The following is a 23269-nucleotide window of genomic DNA, read 5'->3' as shown; positions in this document are numbered from 1 at the left end:
GCAAAACGTCGCTCATTGTGCCAAAACTCTAAACACAAGTAAACATGACACATCAAAATATACCATTCACATCTGTGCCAAACTGAAACTCTGCTGTCAAAACCTAACATTCCTCTGTCAAGATGTAACTCTGTTGACAAAATGACACATACTTGCATCACATGCAGATCAGATCAGGGGGACACACTAGTCTACTTCATATAAAACACTGCAGTCTTTCATTGTCATTGTTTATTCTGAAGGCACATTTTCAGGAGACACAAACAACCAAAAAAAGCAAATAGGCCTACTCAATATTGTCCACTGCAGCACCATCAATTCAGATAAAGCAAAACACAAACATAATACAGTAATAGAAAAAACACTATACTGTACACACAAAAAATCATGACAATTGTGCATACGTGGGCTCATGGATCCCGCCGTCTGTTGGGGTCTGGCCACAGGACCTCATCGACATCGCAAGCAGTGTCTTCTCCCGCTGGGCACCGGGGAAAATATCCTCTTGCATGTCGAAACCATCCATGGATTGCTGTCACCTGAATGTAAATAGAAATATATGTGGTGGCCCCTAGAGACAAAACACGTACAAACTCCAAAGCACATTTCTAGCTTGAACTGAACTTCCAAAACAGAGCTACCTAGAACAGCGGTCCCCAACCCCCGGGCCTCGGACTGGTACCGGTCCGTGAGTCGTTTGGTACCGGGCCGCGAGAGTTGAGGCTCAGGTGTGAAATGTCTGGTTTTCAGGGTTTTTATCGCTTTTCAGCGTTATTTTGTTATCGTTTTTATCGTTAACTCGGTTTTCCTGGGTCTTTTCACGTGTGTTATGAATAAATCTTCTTTTTCGGTACCGGTACTAGTTTTATTTTGTTGTATTTATCCGCGACACCTTAAAGGCCGGTCCGTGAAAATATTGTCGGGCATAAACCGGTCGGTGATGCAAAAAAGGTTGGAGACCGCTGACCTAGATCACGTAAATGACACAATTGAAAGCATGAAAGCATATGTGTATTGTTTGTGTATTTATGCACAAGCATTCATATATATTCAAATCATTAAAAAAAAAAAGTTCATTTGCCTGTTACTACCACACACCAAATCTGGTCGTTGGTACTTGGTGAACTGAGAGACACAACAGCAGAGGTCACTATTAATGCTATAAAAGAGGCCTTTGCAAGACATGCAGTTGCCGAAACTGTGGTATCGGACAACAGGCCGCAAGTTTCATCAGAACAGTTCAAGCACTTTGCTAAAGAGTACCAGTTCACACATGAAACGAGCAGCCCCAGGTACCCCCAAGCCAACGGGGAGGCAGAACGCGCTGATCGTACCATTAAAGACTTGAGAGGACTGTGACTACAGCAGAGCACTGCTAGCGTGCAGGGCCACCCCACTGGAACATGGGCTCTCACCGGCACAGTTGCTCATGGGGAGACACCTGCGTACCTCTCTGCCACAAGCTGCTGCGAAGCTGGTGCCAAAGTGGCCCGACCTACAGGCTTTTCGCGAGAAGGATGAGGAGGGGAGGCGTGAGCAGGCAAAACACTACAACCGCAGACATAGAGTCAGGACAGAAGGTGTGGATTACTACTGAAGGAACCACTGGAGCAGTAGTTGGACCTGCCAGTGCTCCCAGATCTTATGTGGTAGAGACAGACAGGTTTTCTAAGGAGAAATAGGAGCCACCTCACACCAACAGGGACTGTTACCAGATCTGGTCGAGCGGTGAGACCTCGTGTAAGATTGGATGTGTAATTCTCTGAAGTTATCCATTCAGGCCCTATTCAAAACTGGCTTAGGCTGTTAGAGATGTTTACAATTATGTGTTTCGTTTAAATGTAAGTGAACAAGTGAGAGATGTGTATCATTTTAACGTTTGATAATGCTCTGCATTCCTGTTCTTGTGAGCTGAGTGAGTCATTGTGAAGTATGTCTTTAGCTAAAAGGAGGTGTAGCAGGAGACTACTGTACCCATAAGGCTGTGTGTGTGTGTGGGGGGGGGGGGGGGGGGGGGATCTAAATTATAATATTGTTGACTGTCTGAGGCAAAATTTCCCCAAATCGAATCGAATCATGGATTGAATCGATTCGGGCAAGGGCGTCGATTTGGCATGGACGGAGGGGACATGTCCCCACCAATATCCAGCGATTATTGAATTGTCCTCACCAATAATTTGATCTCTTCGAGTAAAGAAAAGCAAACCTGATAGAAAGAAGAAAAAAAAATCTGTCAACGTCTCATTCACCCAGCGGTGCCGAAAGAGTTAAATTACGTCCTGTACTGGAGTCCTACCTCATGTGACAAATATGGCCAATGTGATTGGCTGAACCTTTCAGGGAGCTCCGTTGAGTTTTAGCAGCGGCAAGCCTGCGCTCCCAGGAGGAGAGGAGGACGGCAGCAAAGAGGAAGAACCTGGATATAAGAAAGTATTTTTCAGAGAAACCTGTAAGTCACTTAAAGCCAAGTTCACTCATAATGTCACGGTCTGGCTGGCAGACCGTGGGGGTGTAGGGAAGGAGGACACAGGCGCGGTGCTCTATGTACAAGCAGTGCGTTTATTTACAGCGATGGACAGACATGACAATAAATCCCGTGCTCTCCCGACTCCCGTGACGTGTCCTCTTCCCAGTGCTAGTGCTCCTGTCTCCGCTTCTCCGTGATGAGCACCCCGTGCTCGCTGTCCTCTCGTCTCCCCGTAACTCCTGGGGACATAAGAGAGAGGAAGCCGTCAGACACACAATAATGCAGCAGACTCAAACTAGGAACTGGTCGAGAGACTGACGTGAAGCCACGCAATGATCCAGCGTCGGAGAGAGCTCCACCACACTCTCAAATAGCTCCTCCGACAGGCCTGATCAGCTGCAGGTGTGGCCAATCACCTGCCAGGGCCACACACACACACACACACACACACACACACACACACACACACACACACACACACACACACACACACACGTCTACAAGCAGGGAGAACGAGGGACAGCAATACAAAATACATACATTATAATATTAGTCCATAACTGCTCAGGGTCCTGGGTCTGACACATAAAATGTGTCCGTCACAATAACGTTGCAGGCTATGCTAGGCTTTGGCCCACATCAGTCTAAAACTGTATGTAACCATGAATAACGTGTTTTGGAAACTAACAGCACAACATGCAGCACTGTTAGTTCTCTCAGTCTCAGAGCAGCGTTTCTAATTCTAATCTAAGTGAAGCTGTCAGAGAAAACAGCAGCCTCGAGCAGCCAGGATATTAGTTTACAGAGGCTGTTAGAATTATATGCCTAACGTTAAAATGTTGGTGACACAAGAATTTCATCTTAATGGCACTGACGTATTCATAGGTCATAGTTATGATTTTGCAAATATTCCACCTTGTAGTGCAGTTTGCACAACTTGTTTTAAAAATGCACTCAGCCTACAAACATTACTGATCAGTCAAGATCTGCACAAAGTGACAGACACACTGAAGCAGCTCCACATTTTATTCTTATTGTCATGTATGTCCTATTTGTCAGGTGACAGAAGAAGCAACACAAAGCTCAGAGAGCAATGGTGACACAAGATCACAGGTGGAATTGGATGATGACGCAGAATGAGAAGAGCGAAAGTGGATCGCTAAATGAAACGGATGAACCAGAACTGGTTTGTAAAAATGCTGCAGCTTCAGTGGTGTGGAACTGGTTTAGCTTTTGTCCGTCAGATACACAACAAAGCACTATTTTTGGTAGAGCATGCTAGCGGGCCGTCGTTATTACCGTGTTGTTTGGAAAATACGGCGCACTTAAAATCAATCCTTTGATTTTTCTGAAAGTCGACAGAGCCCCTTATAACCCCGTGTGCCTTATGTATGAACTCTGGTTGTGTTTACTGACCTCGAAACGATTTTATGTGCACGGCGCTCGAAAATCTGTCAGATGTTTCAGTACGACTTTGCTAAGCTACCACCGCTTGATGGATTGTCGGAGCGTTACGGCTGTCGTAGGCAGGAGCCTCGCGGAGTGAGCCATGTCTCCGTGACGACCAGGACACAGCAGTCACGGACGATTGGCTGTGCGGCGAGAAGTAGGTTCAGTTCGTCTATTTTGTTGACGACCGACCGTGCGCTGGTCAGAAAGATGCTCGGGAGCGGTGGTTTGAAAGGCTGCTTCTTTAGCCTGGCCAGCAGGCCCGACAGGCATCCCCGCTTTTGTTTGCGTTCCTTCCGCCGCCTGCGTTTCTTGGCAGAGCCGATAACAATCCACGGAGCACCCGATGTTCTCGCTATCTCCGGGGGGATGTTGTGCACCCTCTGATAATCACTGGTAATGGGGATCTGGCTGTTATATCCGATCTTGCATAATTCCAGATGGTTGTAGGAAAATTTGGCTTCACAATAAGGAAAACAAAAGAAGAAGAAAAAGTGGAGAAACAAAAAAGAAAGGCACCCAAGTGGAGAGCATAGAGCCGCTGCGTCTGTGCGCGCCGCCATCTAGTATACTTCTTCTAGTACACAGCCTGGAGGTGTGTTTGGTGTCATTGTCCTGTTGAAAACTGGTCCCTAAATGCAATTTCTCAACGAGAAGTTTGGGCTCGGGTGAGTCTGCGTGCTGAAGATATCTACCTATTCGGAACCATGGTAACAGGGTTCTGGCTGATCGGAGCTGGCTTGAGAAAGCGGAACCGGCTGTTCAAACCCCCACAAGGCTGCCCGCTGGGATTGGAACGATGGGAGAGGCGTGAGTTTCTCAAAATGGGCTCATTGAGTCAGCACGGATAAGATCTTGGAGAGACTACGGCTGCTGTGAATACTCAGAATAAGATCTCTGACTGCAGACTGGATACATCTCGGAAGGGCTCGCTCAGAATAACATCTCTGGGCGCAAATTGGATGACATCTCGGGGAGGCACACTGCCGTGAGTTCTCAGAATCGGCTCCTTGAGCACAAGAATGACAACATCACAGAACGCAAGTATGGCGAAGCTCGCAGCTCTCCAACGGGAGATTGAGAGACCAGTGTTGGACTGTAGAACTGCTTTGAAATTCATATGAGCTGTTCGCACTAAAGTAAAAAGCACCATCACTTATGCGGAGACCCTCTCGGCGCCAGCTGTGGGCTCAAGGCTGGAGCCGAACAAAAACACCCTGATAACGACTGTGTTGAGTCTGTTCCTTCCTATTCCATGCAAGGCCACCTGGGTTGGCTGGAAGACTGTTTACTTAGCCTGGCAGGGCGAAGGACACTGTCTCAGCTGAACCCTGGACACGCACACACATACAGGGAGTGCAGAATTATTAGGCAAATGAGTATTTTGTCCACATCATCCTCTTCATGCATGCTGTCTTCCAAGCTGTATAGGCTCAAAAGCCTACTACCAATTAAGCATATTAGGCGATGTGCATCTCTGTTGATAGGTTTGTAGCTTGAACCCATCCGCTGGAACGTTGAAGACAATATAATTACACTGCAAAGCAAGACACAAGTAGGCAAAGACTTCATGTTTCTCGTGCACGGGAGAAATGACCGGACAAAGCGCCATTCCTTCGCTTGACCCCAGTCACTCTCGTCCGTCCTCCCGTACCACTGTTCTTTTATTGAGGTTACATGAATATGCATAGGTTCATTAACATATGACGTCTACATACACACAAAGAGTACCTTGCCTGTGTGTGTGTGTGTGTGTGTGTGTGTGTGTGTGTGTGTGTGTGTGTGTGTGTGTGTGTGTGACTTGTGTGAGGTCAAGATGTGACCCTGTGAAGACTCCCCAAAGCTGGTGCCAGAAGTCTGGGTCCATCTAACAAAAGGCTCTTATACTTAAACAGATATACGTGTGTTTGCTATACCATAAATCAGCAAAAGAAGATACGACCTCTCCTCTGTAGGGGAGTGAACTCACCCCCCTCTTCATGCTACACAGAGTTGTTACAGACCTCCTAGAATGAGACATTCTTTCAATCTACAAATGATTATATACTTCTAAGCATATATAAGTAAATATTTCTAAGCATAAATGACAATCAACAATACAAAACCTATCACTCCCTATTCTGGTATTTTAAAGAGTACTTAGCAGAAATATTAAACAACCTAACTAATAGGGTTGCAAACTCCCAGCAAAAAAAAAAACTAAAGGGAACCATCGCCCACCCTCTGCCTCGTGGTGCTTAATCGACATAATCGACTTTAATTTAATGCATGTATTTAAAAAAAATGCACAGAAATCAATTATTTTTCAACAACAATTAAATAGATTCAACATCTTTCTTCAACAGAACTGCAGACTGCACAGATGGTATCTTCCCAAAGGAAAAAGTACTATAACTTACTAGGGTATATATTAGACTTAATAGTTACTATATACAATATTAGATTTCTATACATTTTACGTTAGATAAAAACTTTGGTTGTAAGATTCAGATAATTATTTATTAAAAGCGAGACATTTTAAACGAGAATAAGAAAGAAAAGTATTTCTTTGTGCCCCCCTTTTCCCTGTTAATGCCCCAGCTGGCCCCCTGGCAAAACCGTGCTAGACCCGCCCCTGCACAGTTACCAGCTGTCAGCTACTTATAGCATTAGGCATTAAAGTAATATTAAATAAATTCTAACAACAGCTTATCAAGCTTAAACGTGCTGCTGTGGTTTATCTGCTGGTTTCCTCTTTCTGGCGCAAAGTGGGAAACAAACAAGAGAGACGGAACTTGCGATCAGCTGATCATTGATTAGTTTCATGATTGAAGTAGCAGCAGGAGAGGGAGGGGGAGAGGAGACGCGGCAGTCGCTCCATATATCGGTTGTTAAGCTTAACGTGGGAATGCGTTACAAACATTGAGAGAGAAACTTACAAACTTGCTTTACTTCTCTAGGACAGCTTTCACTGAGAAGAAATGCCGATTTGGAAACATGTAGCGAGGCGCTAAATGCTCCACCAGACAACCGAGAGGTCTCTTGTTGTCACATGCAAGAAAGCATGCTCTGAAGAATATCCAGGTAGATAACTGTGGCGATATGTTGGTTATATTACTTTAAAGTGCAACTGGCTAATTCTTATTTTAGCCAACTCGAAAAGTAAAAATGATGCAACGACCTTGAAATAACACATTTATCTCACTGAAACATGTCATTTAAATAAAAACATTTACTGAAATTAAAATAAATATACTGAATATAATATGGCTCAGATTTAATGGAATATAATGATCCTTTTGTGTTGCTGTTAAAGAAAGGGATAATGTGTGATTACTGTTTTTAAACTATGGGCTACAAACTAAATCCTTTTATTATTTCTGTCCTCGGTTTTAACTCATTAATAATCATTAGGATGAAGCCCCCTAAAAAACAACGTAAAGGTCATGAAAATGTAAACAATTTGGCATTTTGATGATGCATCATCCACATTAAAAAGTATAGATCATATCAGCCCTGTATTTACTTGTATCGGATACATAAAAAATCTTTCCGTATCACACAGCACTACAGAAAGCTCTTTTCTAGGGTTGTATTAAACATCTGTAACTACCGTAACTCCTGATCCATTTCCTCAATTAAAAGAAGTCCAATGATTCCTGAGAGCAGCAACTCTGCACTTTTCATTAATATTTGCATCATTACGGTAATCCCAGGTACATTGTTGCAGCAGCCCCGTGAAGGCAAAGGTTGAGAGAATAGTGAGTGAGCGTGATGGAACAATGTTATCACACGTTTGGCTTCTTTTTACCATGTTTGTTTCTTTTGTTCTTTCATGTGTTATTTACCAAGATTTGGATGGTGTTCTGCCTCGAGTTACCATAATGTCCCTAACATCACAAAAAAAGCACAGAGTTGCTGCTTTCAAGAACTGCTGGAATTTTTCATTTGCCCCAATGGTTCAAGACTGAAGTTAGGCTAAAAACACTGGGACCAGTTTAAATGGGTTCATGTGTGTCAGCTGCATCGTCACTGCTGCTCTTATGTTATGTGTTTTTGTTGAAAACTAGGTGCTGTTTGGGCTTAATGATGTCAAACTTTTCATTCACTTGTTTGCTCCTAAATACGTTTCTATTGCAGGTCTTTTCCAGTTGAAAATGTGAGTGAGCACTACACAAATTAGTGACACTGAAATACACTGAAAAGAAAAACAACTAAACTAAATCCAAACAAAAACAACTAAACGAAGTAGTTACACACGTTATAGAATATATATACTGGGCATACAAGCCTGGCCTAAGCTTTCTGTCAGGAAGACTGCAGCAGTCCAGGAGTTGGGTTAACTGTCTTTAAGTCCCACAGAAGAAATGTTTACATCAAAGTGCTTGCCAGGCTTAATCCAAATTAGGTACAGCCATACTTGAACTTATCATTGTATAGTATGTGGGACTATGAGCAATGGTTTTCTGGAAACAGAAACAGGCAATTTTATCATTAGTAGAGTCACAAATAACTAGAAAACAATTGAAAACATAATGTACTCAACACAGCAATATCTCACAATATCCACAAGGGGTCACTATAGCTCATATATTGCCTAAATAGCACGTCATACAAATTGCCAATCATAAGGCACGGACATGGCAAGCTAGCCACAGTTAAACTAAACAATAGAAAAGTCCTTTATTTGTAATACCGCTGGATGTAATGACTGCGGGAGATTACAGCCACTGCTATTAACTTAGTGCCAAATAATCCTACCAACATGGTATCAAAGAACTGAGGCATAACTTTAACATGCACAAACAATTATAACAGCTTCATGCGAGTCATCCTGCCAAAAGGACTAACACTCACAGGTTCATAAACACACAACTTAATCACACGAAACAACTGCGATGCTCTGCAGTGGCACCTTTAGTCACTCCCACTCTGCGTGCTGAGCACATGCCCACTGATACGCTTATTTCCTTTGAGTGTGCTTGATTTCTGCCTCTAGACATTCTGAGGCCGAGTCAGAGCAGGAAACTTGAGCACACGTGGTCTCATTAAATCAGACAGCTGGAGTCATTTAAAAAGGATCTTTTAAGCAGTGCTGTCCCTCAACTTCATAGTAGATCCATCTATGGATCAGTTTGAAAATCCTAGCTGTCTTCTTTCTAGTTATCATGTTACAAGATTTTAAGAAAACTTGAACGCTGATCATGAGTTGAATGCCACTGATCTTCAAAATCATCCAAGCTTTTTGATAAATGCACACAAAAGTCAGGTGTCCATGCCACCCGCATGCAAGGTGACAAAAATACCCCAATCAGCCTTTCAAGCTGACAGCTAAAGAAACCATTTCACCAGATTTAGCTTCTTGGATATTGTGTTCACTATACTGTGTTCAAAATGTACTTCTCATTTAATAGAAGAAATGTAATCATGTCAATATAGAGGATTTCAAATTCTCACTCCTGTTAATTAAAAAAAAGAAAAAAGTAGGATAAGACATGAGAAACTCCTTGAAAAGGACAGTCTCCATTATAGCACCTCATGGAAGCTTTGTTAGACGACCTGTCATTAAAAACTAGAAAGACCATCCAGCATCGGGAGCTTTCAGACTTCCAGGTATGACAACAAGCCTATTGCTGGTTTGCCCACTCTGACTGTGTCAGTATTTGCTCCACATACCAACTGCTCTGACCCTAAAGTAAGCCAGAATCCCACACAGCCATATGTAGGCACATTCCAACCACAAAGAATAACTGGGGATTCTTCATCCTGTAAACATCCTGAACAACTGGTTTTGGTGGTTTGATGGGAACAGATCCTCACCTGATCAGGAATACCAACGATCACCCCACCACTCATGTCTTGTTGGGAAATGTTTGCAGTCCTCAAGCTGTGAAAGTCATCAGGTGCAGCAGTCATGAATACCATGTAAACATCCCTGTTGGTAGGACAAACAAATAACAGTGGGATTCATTCGAGAAAACAGAACTTGTTTGATTCCCTGTCTGACAAAAAGAAATTAATGCAACGTAAAAATTCGATTTAAAAAATCAGCAGCATCATATGTAACCAGGTCCTAAATTACATATTGTTATAATTACACAAAATTTGTTCTAAAGCCCAAACTGCTCCTGGTATATCTGACTTTTAGCACCTCCAAGCCTGTAGTCATCTTGGTTATTAGTTAGGCCCCTCCCCCGTGTGTTCGGAGTTAAGCTCGTGTGTGTTTAGAGACAGAAAGCCATCATGTTACCAGGATTCTCCAGAGAAACACAGAAATAAAGAGCAGAGCCTCCATCTTCATTTAGTGGACAGAGGAATATGATCACAAATCAGTGTGGGCCAAAATTTGTATCTTAAAAACTAGGAGGGGATAAAGTTATACCAACATACTGTAATATTTTTATAATATACACTAGCAAACTTTCATGCTGTGTGTGATATTAAAAATATTGTATTGTGTGATATCACATTCTATTGTGATCCAGCATTTTAATCTGACCTTTGATTTCTAAATGCTTCATTAAACTGTCAAATATACAAATATAGACAACTGTGGGATTTGTCTAAAGTATTTGCATATGCCATAGAAATGTTAGCACTCACAGTTTACTGGGCAAGGTTTATGCAACGTTTCAACAAGACCAGTCCACTTATGACAAACGCGATCATACGAGCATTATAGTACGATGCAGTCTCTGCATGATATGACTATCTATTCAGCTGTAACCTGACAGGGACAAAGTCTAGGAGACAGAAACTGAAGATAGACACCATTTACTGATGGACCTGTTATATTAGGTGACAATTCCACGTGAAAGTCAAAAGAAATGAATACATACAGGGCAAGTCTTTATGAGGCAAACATGATGTGCATCTCACACGAAAGCGATTTAGGTGATTTTCTGTGAGAAATGTGTAAAAAGATCCGTCCTCTGAATTTCAGATACTATTGATCTGTTTGTTGTGTGTCTGAGGGTTTACGCAGGGACGTTTTGTGTAAGCACTGATTGCTACAGTAGCATCCAATCAATGCTTACAGTGCAAAGAAACTGGCCTACAGTCTGACAGCTGCATTAATGTCTACACAATCTAAGAGTTTGAAAGATGGACACACGTGAGATGATCATAAATCCACAACAGAATCCTTTCTGTCCTAACATACTGATGAGAAAATAACTGAAGCACTCGTGTCAAGAACAACAACAAAAAAGGGAAACATGCCTAACTTGGATTTCAGTGATTGTGAAAACAAACATATGCAAATGAATTTCCTCTGTGCGCTTTTCCTAATTCAGGAAATCACTATCAGTCAAGTTGAGTGTGAGTCAGTGAGTATGTTATGTTCACATAGACTGTTACCTCAGGGGCTAACTTACCAGATGAAATGAACCTTTATGGAACGGAAACCCAGAATTTGTTTCAAGTCACATTTTAGCTTAACCTGCATGGTGGAAAGTGCCTGTACCAGAGACATGATTGTTGCTGCTTAGGTTAAAATATCTAGTATATGTCAATAATGTAACAAAAAAGAAGAAGAAAATCTGTGGCGGTGTAAAAGTCCCACTAAATGCGTCTCTCGGTGTACATCTAAACTATATAACGATTAACCGCCAACTGTGAGTTCAATTTAAATTTTCCTTTACAAATGTGTGTTTGTTTAGGAAGGAAAAAAATGTGTGCGCACAGTGTTCGGCAATATAGACTCAAAGGCAGCACCAAGACTGGCACGAGACTATTTCCACTGCACTGAGGGTGGGAACTCCAGGCCTCGGGGCCGCTGTCCTGCAGGGTTTAGATGTGTCCTTGATCCAACACAGCTGATTTAAATGGCTCATTTTGAACGTTGACATATACATCAAGGAATGGACCAGCCACTGCACTGATGTTAAACCAGTTCAGAAGTTCATTTATCATCATGAACCACCAATTTATGAGCAGACAAACCAAAGTACACTCCAAGATTCAGTTGCTTGTAGAAGCACGTTTAGCAGCAACAGCTCAAAGTCATTGTTTTCTGTATGACTATCAGTCTCTCACATCATTGGGGAGTCATTTAGGCTCACTCTTCTTCATAATGTTGCTTCACTTCATTGAGGTTTGCACAAATTTGTTTATGCAAAACTCACGACCACACTACTTCTATTAAGCTGAGCTTTAAACTTTCTAAAATATAAAACCTGCTAGACACCGGTGTTGTGCCAAAAAGTGATTGTCTGCCAAAAACTGATTTCTGGTATTTGCCAAAAAGTGATTGCTCGTATTTAAACTGCTATAAGTAACTTGTTGGGCTATAATATGTGAAACATATGTCAAATGCTTCCCTCATGGATGACATAAAGTCATCTTGAGCCACAAACAACATTCGTGTAACAAGGTAGAAGCCGCGATCAGTTTTTGGCAGCGACTTTTATATAACCTTTATTTATTTAGTTAAAAAAAAATCTCATTAACATTAAACATGTCTTTTGTAAGAGTAAGTTGGCCAAGAGGACAGCAGCAATGGCAGCAAATATTACAATAGTTCAGTAAAAATATTTTAAGTGGGGATAAAGGAGCGGATTGGTTATAATGTAAGTACAGGGTGGGCCATTTATATGGATACACCGTAATAACATGGGAATGGTTGGTGATATTAAAGTCCTGTTTGTGGCACATTAGTATATGTGAGGGGCAAACTCCTCAAGATGGGTGGTGACCATGGTGGCCATTTAGAAGTCGGCCATCTTGGATACAACTTTTGTTTTTTCAATAGGAAGAGGGCCATGTGACACATCAAACTTATTGGTAATGTCACAAGAAAAACAATGGTGTGCTTGGTTTCAACGTAAACCTCCAGCAGAACCAGGCTCAGGGAGGGGCGGGGCCATCTGCTGACCGGTTGGGGTGAGAGAAGGAAGACAGGATGAAGACATGCTGTGGAAGCGAGACAGAGATTAATAACAGATATGATTCAATGCAGAGAGGTCTGTTAATACATAGTGAGTGAACCAACCAACCACAGCATCTGTGGTGAGAGAGTCATCAAGGAGTTCAGGCACTCCATCAAGCTCACAGTCACAGACTCAGGTGAGATTCTAGAGTTGCAGGGCTTCCTCCAGAGCAGCTGTTAGAAACACAGCTGCATCTTCTTTCTCTCACACACAGAAAAGAGTGAGACAGAGTGAGGCATCAGGGAGTTTAATTACCAGCTTTAAGACAAATGAATGAGAGTGCTGAATGATAGCACTCATGAGTGGTGCAGCATGCTTTAATTACTACCCACTAGTGAATGTGTCAGCAGCTGAAACTGTATTAATGGTGATTTAAAGAAACGAGTCCCAGTGTGTAGACCAGGCAAGCTGCTTCACTTGTAACACACTGGCAGAAACCCCAAGTCAGTTAGGATGACTACCTGAACATTTGAATGTTTCCACTGGTCACTGAGGTGGTACGTTACAGTGATCCAGTCTGTTCATTTACAGGACTCTACTAGAGCTGCTTTGCATGACTCACAGTTGAAATAATGCTTCTTTGTCTGATGCAGGGCCTTGGTTCACCCCATCAGTCGTGCAGGGGGTCGTCTGCTCTGCAAAAGTGCACTTTAATGTAAACTGTGCAGCAGTGCTGCAAACTAATCCAGACGAAATAAAAGCACAATGTCAGGAGCTACTGCAGTTCAGCATCAAACGTAGGCCAAATCAATCATTAATATGATTTTCATGATCATCTTGTTTGTCTTAATGTTCTTATGATTCAAAGAAACATCCAGCAGCTGTGAGATCGGCTGTACTGATTTAAAATGAAGTGTGTACGGCCCCAAAGCCTCTGAATGAGCTGCAGATGTGTTTCAAACTCCTGTAACAAAAGCAAACATGTCTGCATACCGGCTAACTTTGTCCACACACTGTTTCTGCTCTGCAGGTTTCATAGATGAAGATGCAAATAGTGGAGGATACGGGGATGGAGGAGATTGGGTTGGACTTTCATTAATATTTTGTCTGTTAGTTTGGGCTGTTTGTTGTTCCTGCTGCTTCCGCTGTCGTCATAATTACCTGCAAGGAACTAAAGCCATTATAGCAGCATCCTCCTGAAAACAACATCTGCTCTGCTTTTCCACAAGAATGAAGATGCAGAGGTCTGGCTTTAGGATCTGAGCTCAGATAACATCTGGAGTTTAAAGCATCATTTTAATCTTCTTCTGCACAAAATGGCTCAGTCGAGTGCTGCCAACTCCAAGAGGTTTTCGGAGGATCGGGTGATGGAGATCTATAAAGTAGGAGTAACATTATATAGCTACTATGTCAAAATTCTATAGTATGGTATATGATATGGCACAGCCCTGCTGTAAAGATCAAATGTGTGACAGTGAAAGGTGCTACAAAGAAGTCGGGAGAGAAATGCTGCAGAAAAGTCTCTTTAGCAAACAACGAGCAAACATAAAGCCCGTCCATTTCACATTTAAGGCAGGTAGTATGTTTGTTTTTCTAATGTTGACAAACTGACCCTCCATCCATCCACTTCTGCTGATCCTTTTCAGGGTCGCGGGGGCGCTGGAGCCTAACCCAGCTGTCTTAGAGCGAGACAGACTGAAGACCTGTCCAGTCCGCTGTCCCTACTAAGTGCATGTCCTTGAAACAGTGGAATAAAAACTAAAGCAATGACAAATAATGATCCTCATCATCAACATTACTACCGAAATGTGAACTAGCAAGTACAGCCTGAGCCCATAGAAACAACATCTTTGTAATCTGTAACAGTTTTGGATTTTTGGACATGTTAAAGAACTTTTAAAGGGTTTTTCACAAAGATGCTGAACATTAAATGCAGGATGCCACAGACATCCATTTTAGCCAACAATCTGCCATCTTCACCTCCAGTGTTCAAATAAAACGGAGACGTTGTGACATCAGCAGGAGACAGAGATCAGCTAGAGACACGCAGACAGTTTAAGCAGGCTGCTGTTCAAGTGGAGGCTGGTATGAATCCTGCTTCTGTTTATGTTTCCTGTTGAACAAAAACTTGACCAGAAACTGACATACCAACTTTCAGACTAGCAGATCCATCCTCCTTCCCTCCATCCTCTGTGTGTCCTTCTGTCTGACCTGCAGCTGAGAAACAGGTGTGAGGTGTCAGCTGTCAGGTAGGTGATGAGTGAAGAACAGAACAGAATCCATTTCCTCTTCAAACTGCTGTCAGACATGAGCTGTGTCCCAATTCGTCGGCTGCATCCTTCGGAGGACCCGGCCTTTGCGGTCTACGTGGGCCGGGATGGTGGGGACAGAGAGGCTGTAACTACATCTGCTGGTGTCACTGTGACCTCAGAGCAGTTTACATGAAACATGAAACGAATTACAACTTTTGCGATATTGACCAGCTCATGATGCAGAGTGTAGACTGTATCTGTGATAATGAAAATGATTTAAGGACTGGTTTATGACACGTCTATAAAAAATATAAAGTCTGTACAAATGTGAAACTACAAAGTTAAAAGCAGCTGGAACGACAGCTGTTCAAAGCTGAACACTTACATCAGCCAGAAGACAGAGTGAGTCCTCCATCTCTCTGAAGGAGGCCATCGTGGTGAGCACAGATGCAGCAGCAGTGTGGATGTGTCCACTCTCACAGTGTCTCTCTTTCAAGTTTGTCCTCACATTCTCAAAAAAAGAACATGTCTATGCAGATGCCCAGAGCCTAACAACACACCCGCTATAAAAACTTTTGCACCACCAGATTTTCATATACTTACATTTGAAAGTGTTCGTCTCCTGCATTAACTCCCACTTCGATCACTATCATTATCAGAAAAATATCTCCTGTATGGCCCGCAATGAATCCTGGGATATGTTGGGCCACAAAGGACACACCTGACCCATCCTTCAAATTCAGGGAAATGAAGGACGCATTTGGAAGACTTCAAATTTGAACAGCCTTCGTCGCGTCCATGTGATACAATTTCCTACAAATGTGGCATTCGAAGCATCCTCTCCCTGAATTTGGAAACACCCAATGTGATGATAGAGAGCAGGAAGAACCAGTCTCAACAAGAGACACACACACCTGATTTCCTGTAACTGCAGAGGGGAGGAGCCACCCGAGCAGGTGGGAACAGGAAGAGAAACAGCTGAGCCTCCGTCAGAGCAGCAGGAGGACGGTGGAGCTGAGGCAGGGTGAGTGTTAACACCACATTGTTGTAGTTTTGCTGTCAGAGTCTCTGAGTGTGTTTGTTTGTGTGACTGTAGAGAGAAGAAGAGTCACAGTGAGCTCTGTAGCTGTGATTGGCTCAATAATCACCTTCAATGGACTGAACGCAGAGAACGAGCCGAGGAACCTGACAAACCTGTTTGTGTGTGTGTCTGTGTGTGTGTGTGTACCTGTTTAGACATGTTTGTGAGGACAAAGAGTTGGTATGCTACTATGTGGGCTAATAGAGTCCCACAAAATGGCCGTCCTCACGAGTTTGAGGATATTTTTGAGGCTTTTTGGTGTCCTCACTAAAATCTGAAAACAAGTGTCTGTGTGTGTGTCTGTGTGTGTATGTGTCATAAAGAGAGTCGAGTTCACGGTCGCACACTTTCTATCTCAGAGGCTGTATCCCAATTCTTCGGAGCCCCTCTGATGACATGGTCCAAAAAATAAATCAATTGTGGCCACAAAATACTACTTCGTGCGCACGAAATGCTAATTTGTGGGCACGAAACACTTGACCAATAACCGTGATCCTTCCCAGGCCCTTGCAGTTGGTTGACAATAAAATCTATCCCGGCGTCCAGGCCCTGTAAAGCAACTGGGCTCTCAGTATCCTGTTTAAATGTCTCTCCGTAATAATGGTTCCTTGCATTGCAGGCTTTTCAAAATGCATTGTAGCTCATTCCCAGCCTAAAATAAAACTCACTCATACCGTCTCTGTCCACGGTGTATAGGTTTAGCCTACTCTCATGCTTGTGTCTCTACGCAGCTGTCCAGGAATTGTATCAATATGATGTTGCCACAAATGCGTAATTCGTTGCCACGTTATACCCATTTCGTGCTCTCGAAAATAGTATTTCGAGGGTATTTTGTGGCCACAATTTATTTATTTTTGGACCATGTCATCAGAGGGGCTCCGTACAATTCAGGTACTATTATTATACTATTAGTGTTAATTGTACTTTCTGCAGTGTTTAAATGATTACATATACACACAGTTACTGTCCCTCCACACATACGACTTGGTTCTCCTTCTATGCCCCAGCTTTGTTTACTTTTTCCCACCGAGGCTTCTAGACTTCTGATTGGCCAGCATTTCTGCACGGTTAGGAATATATCTCCACCTGTTGCTTTGGCATGTTCCTAGCAGTGTTTTCCTTCATTTCTGCCTTTACGTGTGGACGGGATTATTTTTGAAAACAAAAACGGAAAATCTCCGTTCTCAAAAATACCCGTGTACGTGTGGACGTAGCCTCAGTCTATGTATTTACTGCTTTGTGGTGAAGGTCCGTGTCTCATGTCAGTGTGTTTAGTTTGCGTTTCCTCTGTCTCATCTTGTCAATCACTCCCAGCTGTGTCCTGGGACAGGGATAAAGGGCAAAAAAACAAAAACCAACTAAATAAGCAGACAAAAAAAAAAAATATATATATATATATATATATATACACACACACACATACATCAATCACCTGGATCACCTGTTGAGAAAGAAAAAAGAAAACAAGCAGAAGAAAACGAGAGCAATACAATAAACAACATCACAATGATATATAGTAATATAACAGTAAATACTAAATATTAAACATTATTGTGCAGCACATAAGATCAACAGAACACAGTGTGCTTTGAGGTACACTCTAAGAACTAAAACTGATAATTACTTAAATATTTTGGTGCAACACACTGACATTTTAGACCTTCTTCAGAATACTGTATATACTATGGGCATCACGGTGCTGATCCAGAATCCTTACATTATTATTCATTACTAGAGCTACAATAATAAAGCAATGAGGAGGGGGAAGTAATAAATATGAAATAATGTATTTATGATGATTCCATTTGTTTCACTATCCACTCTGTGCAGGGCAAAGCTTATTACATGTTTAAACTGTAGAGATACAATCATTTTACTGCTGTAAAATCCAAATTTTGTCTTATTTAAAATATAAATCTAATATAATCTGCTTCTTAATGTATGTTCTTTAAAATACAGTGTGTTTTTAATATATTATAATTATAATAATGCATAATTATGTGGACATGCATATTAGATCGTTTTTTAGTGAAATATAATCCCCCCAGAAGGGCAGGAAATGCTCTGTAACTTACTTTAAAACTAAATATGTTCACTAAAACGGTGACAGAGCTACAGACCCATGACAGCCTTACACAGGTAGCCAGCAGCTATGACCAGCACTACATGTGCAGTTAATAAAAGGACAGGTAATGTTTGTCACGCTGTTGCACACACAGCACGCTCGTTTGTTTCAGTTCGTCAAATTGCCACAAGACAACTTACCAACGTGTACGTAATAAGCTAATACTCCTGTGTGCTACACACTACAGTGTGCGCTGTACAGCTACTTACTGGGTTTGTCGCATCAGTCTGTGTCTCTGAGTTAACTTGTGTTTCTCTTACAGCTCCGGACCGCAACAAATGCGCGTGCTCTTTGTGAGCTCGTTCCCGGCTCGTAACCAGCGCGTTCTGCCGTCGAGGGCGATCATTGGTTAAATGTGATCATGTGACTGATGCAAGCCAGATCCTTTTATTTAGCAAAACTGTGATTAATAGTTAAATATTATTGTTGAGGGGCACAGACAGGACTCCGCACGCACACACACATAAAAAAAAAATAATACTTTTTTTTTTTAAAAAGTTGCCTCAACAAAAGGGCACCTTGGGCACCCATCAGGAAAGGGGCGGGTGCTCAAGCCCCTCTAGCCCCCCCCCCCCCTCTGCACGTGCCTGTCGCAGAGAACGGGGGTGTGAGAAGACTCCAAAACCTCCCTCCGCCCGCTCATTGTAGTGTTGATGCATGTGTGTTCTAAGGTGCATTTCCCCAGCTTTGGAAAATTCAGAGGCACAGATGAAGCTGGGGTACACAAAAACTGTAAAGCCAGGTGGAAAAGGTTCAGATAAGATGTCTTCCTGTTCCCCCAGTATGTTAAAGGATCCTCTGATCTTGGAATGTTTCTCTCCGACACTCTCCACAATACTAAGGGGTTGGCAGTCCGTTATAATAAAACTCAGGACTGCATGGTCCAGAACAGACTTCCTAGGTGCTTGATTTCAAAATAATAAAACGCATGTTAATTAAAAAATGATGATAAAGCAGTTCAGTGTCAATATAGGCCGACCTGTGTTCATTCTCGGTGTGTTTGTCTCCTCATTTTCATGTTTGGTTCTGTAATGCCTGAACACTGAGGAGGTGCTTTTGATTGTGTAACAAAGCTCAGCAGAATAGAAAATAAATAATTTACACTGCAAGTCACATTGCTGTTTTTCCTATTCTGATAGATTACACTGAAACAAAGACAGACAAACTATTCCCTTATTTGCAGTTAAAAGATCAAAATGATCCCACACAGCAGAAACATTTTTTTTTTCTTTCAAGCTCAATTTTGTTATGGAGAGATGTTTTTTTTTTTTGTTTTTTTTTTATCTTTGCGAGAGTAATTTTGGTTTTTTGGGGGGGTTTTTGGTGGCGACTCATCCCATTGACAGATGCAGATGCGGTACCTTTTAAACACAGTTTAGCGCGTTGGTAATGAGCGATACAGCAGCTGTATCGATCACGTGACTTTTTCTTAAAGCGACACACGCACCGATACAGGTTTCGCTCTGTGAGCTTGATACAAGCGTCGGTGCATCAGTGTTGCTGGACCCATCACTACTATATAGTGATGTGTTGTGGTGCTTTGCTCCCACCCCTTGTGTTCCGTGTTTTCGTCTTCCCTTCGTGTACTTCTTCATATTCGTGTACTATTAGTTTTTAGGTTTTTGCTTAGTTTCCATGCTCACCTTCGCCATTTCTGTTTGTATCACCATGTGATGAATAAACTCACTTGCATCTGAGCTGCCTGCATAAAGGGTCCTTTGATAATTTACACACGGCTCGCAAACCGTGACGAAAACACTGGAAAAATTGGGCTGTTCTAAAACGTTTGACGGGTAGTGTATATATTTAGTTTATATATTTTCTTTATTTATAATAGTTTGTTTTATATTGTAGCAAAGTGTTACTTGGATACTTCTCTATGTGCTTCTTCATGTGCAATTTTGTTGCATTCTGAGCCTTAGAAATTTATTGTGATGAACTGCTGTTAGAATCAAGTTAAATTCTGATAAATCAGACAATTACCTCTCCAGCTGTTGTTACAGTCTTTGTTTATCGGGTCCTTACAGGGTAAAAGATGACGACACCTAAAGAAATCCTTCTGGGGACTTTGAAGGATTTGGGACGTGATGACTTTGAAGAATTTAAGTGGCATCTGAAGAACGGGTCTGTAGAAGGTTTACCAGCAATCCCAGAGAGTGAACTGGAGGATGCAGAGAGGACGAACATAGTGGATCTGATGTTTGATACCTACTCTATCAACACTTTTGAAGTTGCTAAAAATCTTTTGGGGAGGATAAACAAGAATGATCTGTTGGAGAATTTAAATAAAACCATCCCAGAACCCACAGGTAAGTCAGGGAATGACTAAACAAAAAATACATAAACAATAAAAACATTAGTTAACATTACACAGGTGCCATTAAAATCCATATAAATAATAAATCCAAAACACTTGCCAACACTTTCAGGAGTGAGAGACTGCAGAAAGCCAACAGTTTGTGTTTTATGCATCTGCACAAATAACCTCCTGTGTACACACATGAATATCTGCTCTTTGGGTTGGTTTGATTAAAATGGGACCAGCAGCAGGTTTTCTGCCCATTTTACAGATTTATATTGTCAGATTGGTTTTAGAGCTGTTTTATCAACATAAATGAGGCGACAACAACAGTTTGGGACACGTCACAAATATGATCAAAGTGCTTTTTCTTAAATCTATTTACCAGTTGAAGGTAAAGTTAAAAAAATGGCTGCCATTTCTTTCTGCTGTTTGGAGACCCAAACAAAAAAATGCCCAGACAGTAAATGCTTTTTATTATGGTTTATAAACAGGACACTAAGGTGATTGGTCAAAGGTTGGAGGAAAGCCACAGTTCTCCTTATTTGACTGAAATCCACCATTTCAGCTCATGTTTTTTCTTCTGCAGCTTTCTGGGAGATTCCACTTCAGCCTTCTGCTGGCAACGCTCCCATTACCAAGCTTCCCTTAGGTAGTGTCATTAGAAGACATAGCATACATTTACACTGCTATGCAGATGATACCCAGCTCCATCTGTCCATGAAGTCAGATAACACACACCAATGAGTTAAACTGCAGGAACGTCTTAAAGACATAAAGACCTGGATGGCCGCTAACTTTCTGCTTCTTAATTCAGATCAAACTGAGGTTATTGTACTCGGCCCTGAAAATCTTAGAAATATGGTATCTAAGCAGATTCTTACTCTGGATGGCATTACCTTGGCCTCCAGTAACGCTGTGAGGAACCTTGGAGTCATTTTTGACCAGGACATGTCCTTCAACGCACATATTAAACAAATATGCAAGACTGCTTTCTTCCATTTGTGCAACATCTCTAAAGTTAGAAATATCCTGTCTCAGAGTGACGCTGAAAAACTAGTTCTGTCATGGTCCTGGGTCGTTCAGCGTTTTGTTTCATTTTTGGTATCACCTTGTGTACTTTGTGTTAATTCTGATTTTGTATTAGTTCTTAGGTTGATCTCTACCTGTGTCTTTCCTCTGTGTTCTGTTCGTGTCCCCGAGTTTGTGTTGTAAAACAGTCTGTTTCCTGTTTTACTTTGAAGGTTTGTGTCTCGTCTTGTGAATTAGGATCAGCTGTGCTCCCCTCCTGTGTGTCATTCCCTCATTACCTTGTGTGTATTTATAGTATGTGTCTGCCTGTGTTCCTCGTTGTGTCGTCTGCATTACTGTGTTAATCAGTGTTACTACTCGTCTCTCTATCCAGCCTTCTTTGTGTCATCTCTGTGTATTCCCCGCTGTCCTTGTGTTTTCAGGTTTGTCTGTTACAGTGGCTTGCAAAAGTATTCGGCCCCCTTGAACTTTTCCACATTTTGTCACATTACAGCCACAAACATGAATCAGTTTTATTTGAATTCCAGGTGAAAGACCAACACAAAGCGGTGTACACGTGAGAAGTGGAATGAGAATCATACATGACTCCAAACATTTTTTACAAATAAATAACTGCAAAGTGGGGTGTGCGTAATTATTCAGCCCCCTTTGGTTTGAGTGCAGTCAGTTGCACATAGACGTTGCCTGATGAGTGCTAATGACTAAATAGAGTGCACCTGTGTGTAATCGAACAAGGCCGAACAAGGAGAGTGCTGATCCGAAATGCAGCCAAGAGGCCCATGGTGACTCTGGACGAGCTGCAGAGATCTACAGCTCAGGTGGGGGAATCTGTCCATAGGACAACTATTAGTCGTGCACTGCACAAAGTTGGCCTTTATGGAAGAGTGGCAAGAAGAAAGCCATTGTTAACAGAAAACCATAAGAAGTGCCGTTTGCAGTTTGCCACAAGCCATGTGGGGGACACAGCAAACATGTGGAAGAAGGTGCTCAGGTCAGATGAGACCAAAATGGAACTTATTGTTCAAAATGCAAAACGCTATGTGTGGTGGAAAACTAACACTGCACATGACTCTGAACACACCATCCCCACTGTCAAATATGGTGGTGGCAGCATCATGCTCTGGGGGTGCTTCTCTTCAGCAGGGACAGGGAAGCTGGTCAGAGTTGATGGGAAGATGGATGGAGCCAAATACAGGGCAATCTTGGAAGAAAACCTCTTGGAGTCTGCAAAAGACTTGAGACTGGGGCGGAGGTTCCCCTTCCAGCAGGACAACGACCCTGAACATAAAGCCAGGGCAACAATGGAGTGGTTTAAAACAAAACATGTCCATGTGTTAGAATGGCCCAGTCAAAGTCCAGATCTAAATCCAATCCAGAATCTGTGGCAAGATCTGAAAACTGCTGTTCACAAACGCTGCCCATCTAATCTGCCTGAGCTGGAGCTGTTTTGCAAAGAAGAATGGGCAAGAATTTCAGTCTGTAGATGTGCAAAGCTGGTAGAGACAGACCCTAAAAGACTGGCAGCTGTAACTGCAGCAAAAGCTGGTTCTACAAAGTATTGACTCAGGGGCTGAATAATTACGCACACCCCACTTTGCAGTTATTTATTTGTACAAAATGTTTGGAATGATGTATGATTTTCGTTCCACTTCTCACGTGTGCACCACTTTGTGTTGGTCTTTCACCTGGAATTCCACTAACATTGATTCATGTTT

General features: G+C 42.2%; 2 protein-coding genes across 10 annotated transcripts in view; one reads left to right on the top strand and one right to left on the bottom strand.

Moving 5' to 3' along the window:
* Positions 1-23269, top strand: part of LOC308394299 (uncharacterized protein) — a 1060216-nt gene that overhangs the window by 55327 nt on the left and 981620 nt on the right. The gene's annotated exons all lie outside the window — the stretch shown is intronic.
* On the bottom strand, positions 290-17764 carry LOC308394316 (uncharacterized protein). 9 transcript variants are annotated; one of them, XM_080878580.1, is made up of 9 exons: positions 17293-17764; positions 15403-16107; positions 14914-14982; positions 13927-14502; positions 9716-9830; positions 2582-2706; positions 2297-2416; positions 2171-2206; positions 290-539 (listed from the first exon to the last, which is right to left on the bottom strand). In XM_080878580.1, exons 4-9 carry the CDS (start codon positions 13944-13946, stop codon positions 536-538), a joined length of 420 nt encoding a protein of 139 aa, XP_080734706.1. In that variant the 5' UTR covers positions 13947-14502; positions 14914-14982; positions 15403-16107; positions 17293-17764; the 3' UTR covers positions 290-535. The 9 variants fall into 9 exon arrangements, 1 of the variants encoding a protein (XP_080734706.1); XR_013971168.1 differs by lacking the exons at positions 290-539; positions 2171-2206; positions 2297-2416; positions 2582-2706; positions 13927-14502 and adding an exon at positions 6211-8361 and having other exon boundaries at positions 14914-16107; XR_013971169.1 differs by lacking the exons at positions 290-539; positions 2171-2206; positions 2297-2416; ... (1 more) ...; positions 9716-9830; positions 13927-14502 and adding an exon at positions 11281-13026 and having other exon boundaries at positions 15621-16107.

The sequence above is a fragment of the Rhamphochromis sp. 'chilingali' genome (assembly GCF_963969265.1).
Source record: "Rhamphochromis sp. 'chilingali' genome assembly, chromosome: 3".
NCBI classification, from domain to species: domain Eukaryota; kingdom Metazoa; phylum Chordata; class Actinopteri; order Cichliformes; family Cichlidae; genus Rhamphochromis; species Rhamphochromis sp. 'chilingali'.
Note: the sequence above shows the minus strand (reverse complement) of the source record. Positions and strands in the feature narration are given on the sequence as shown.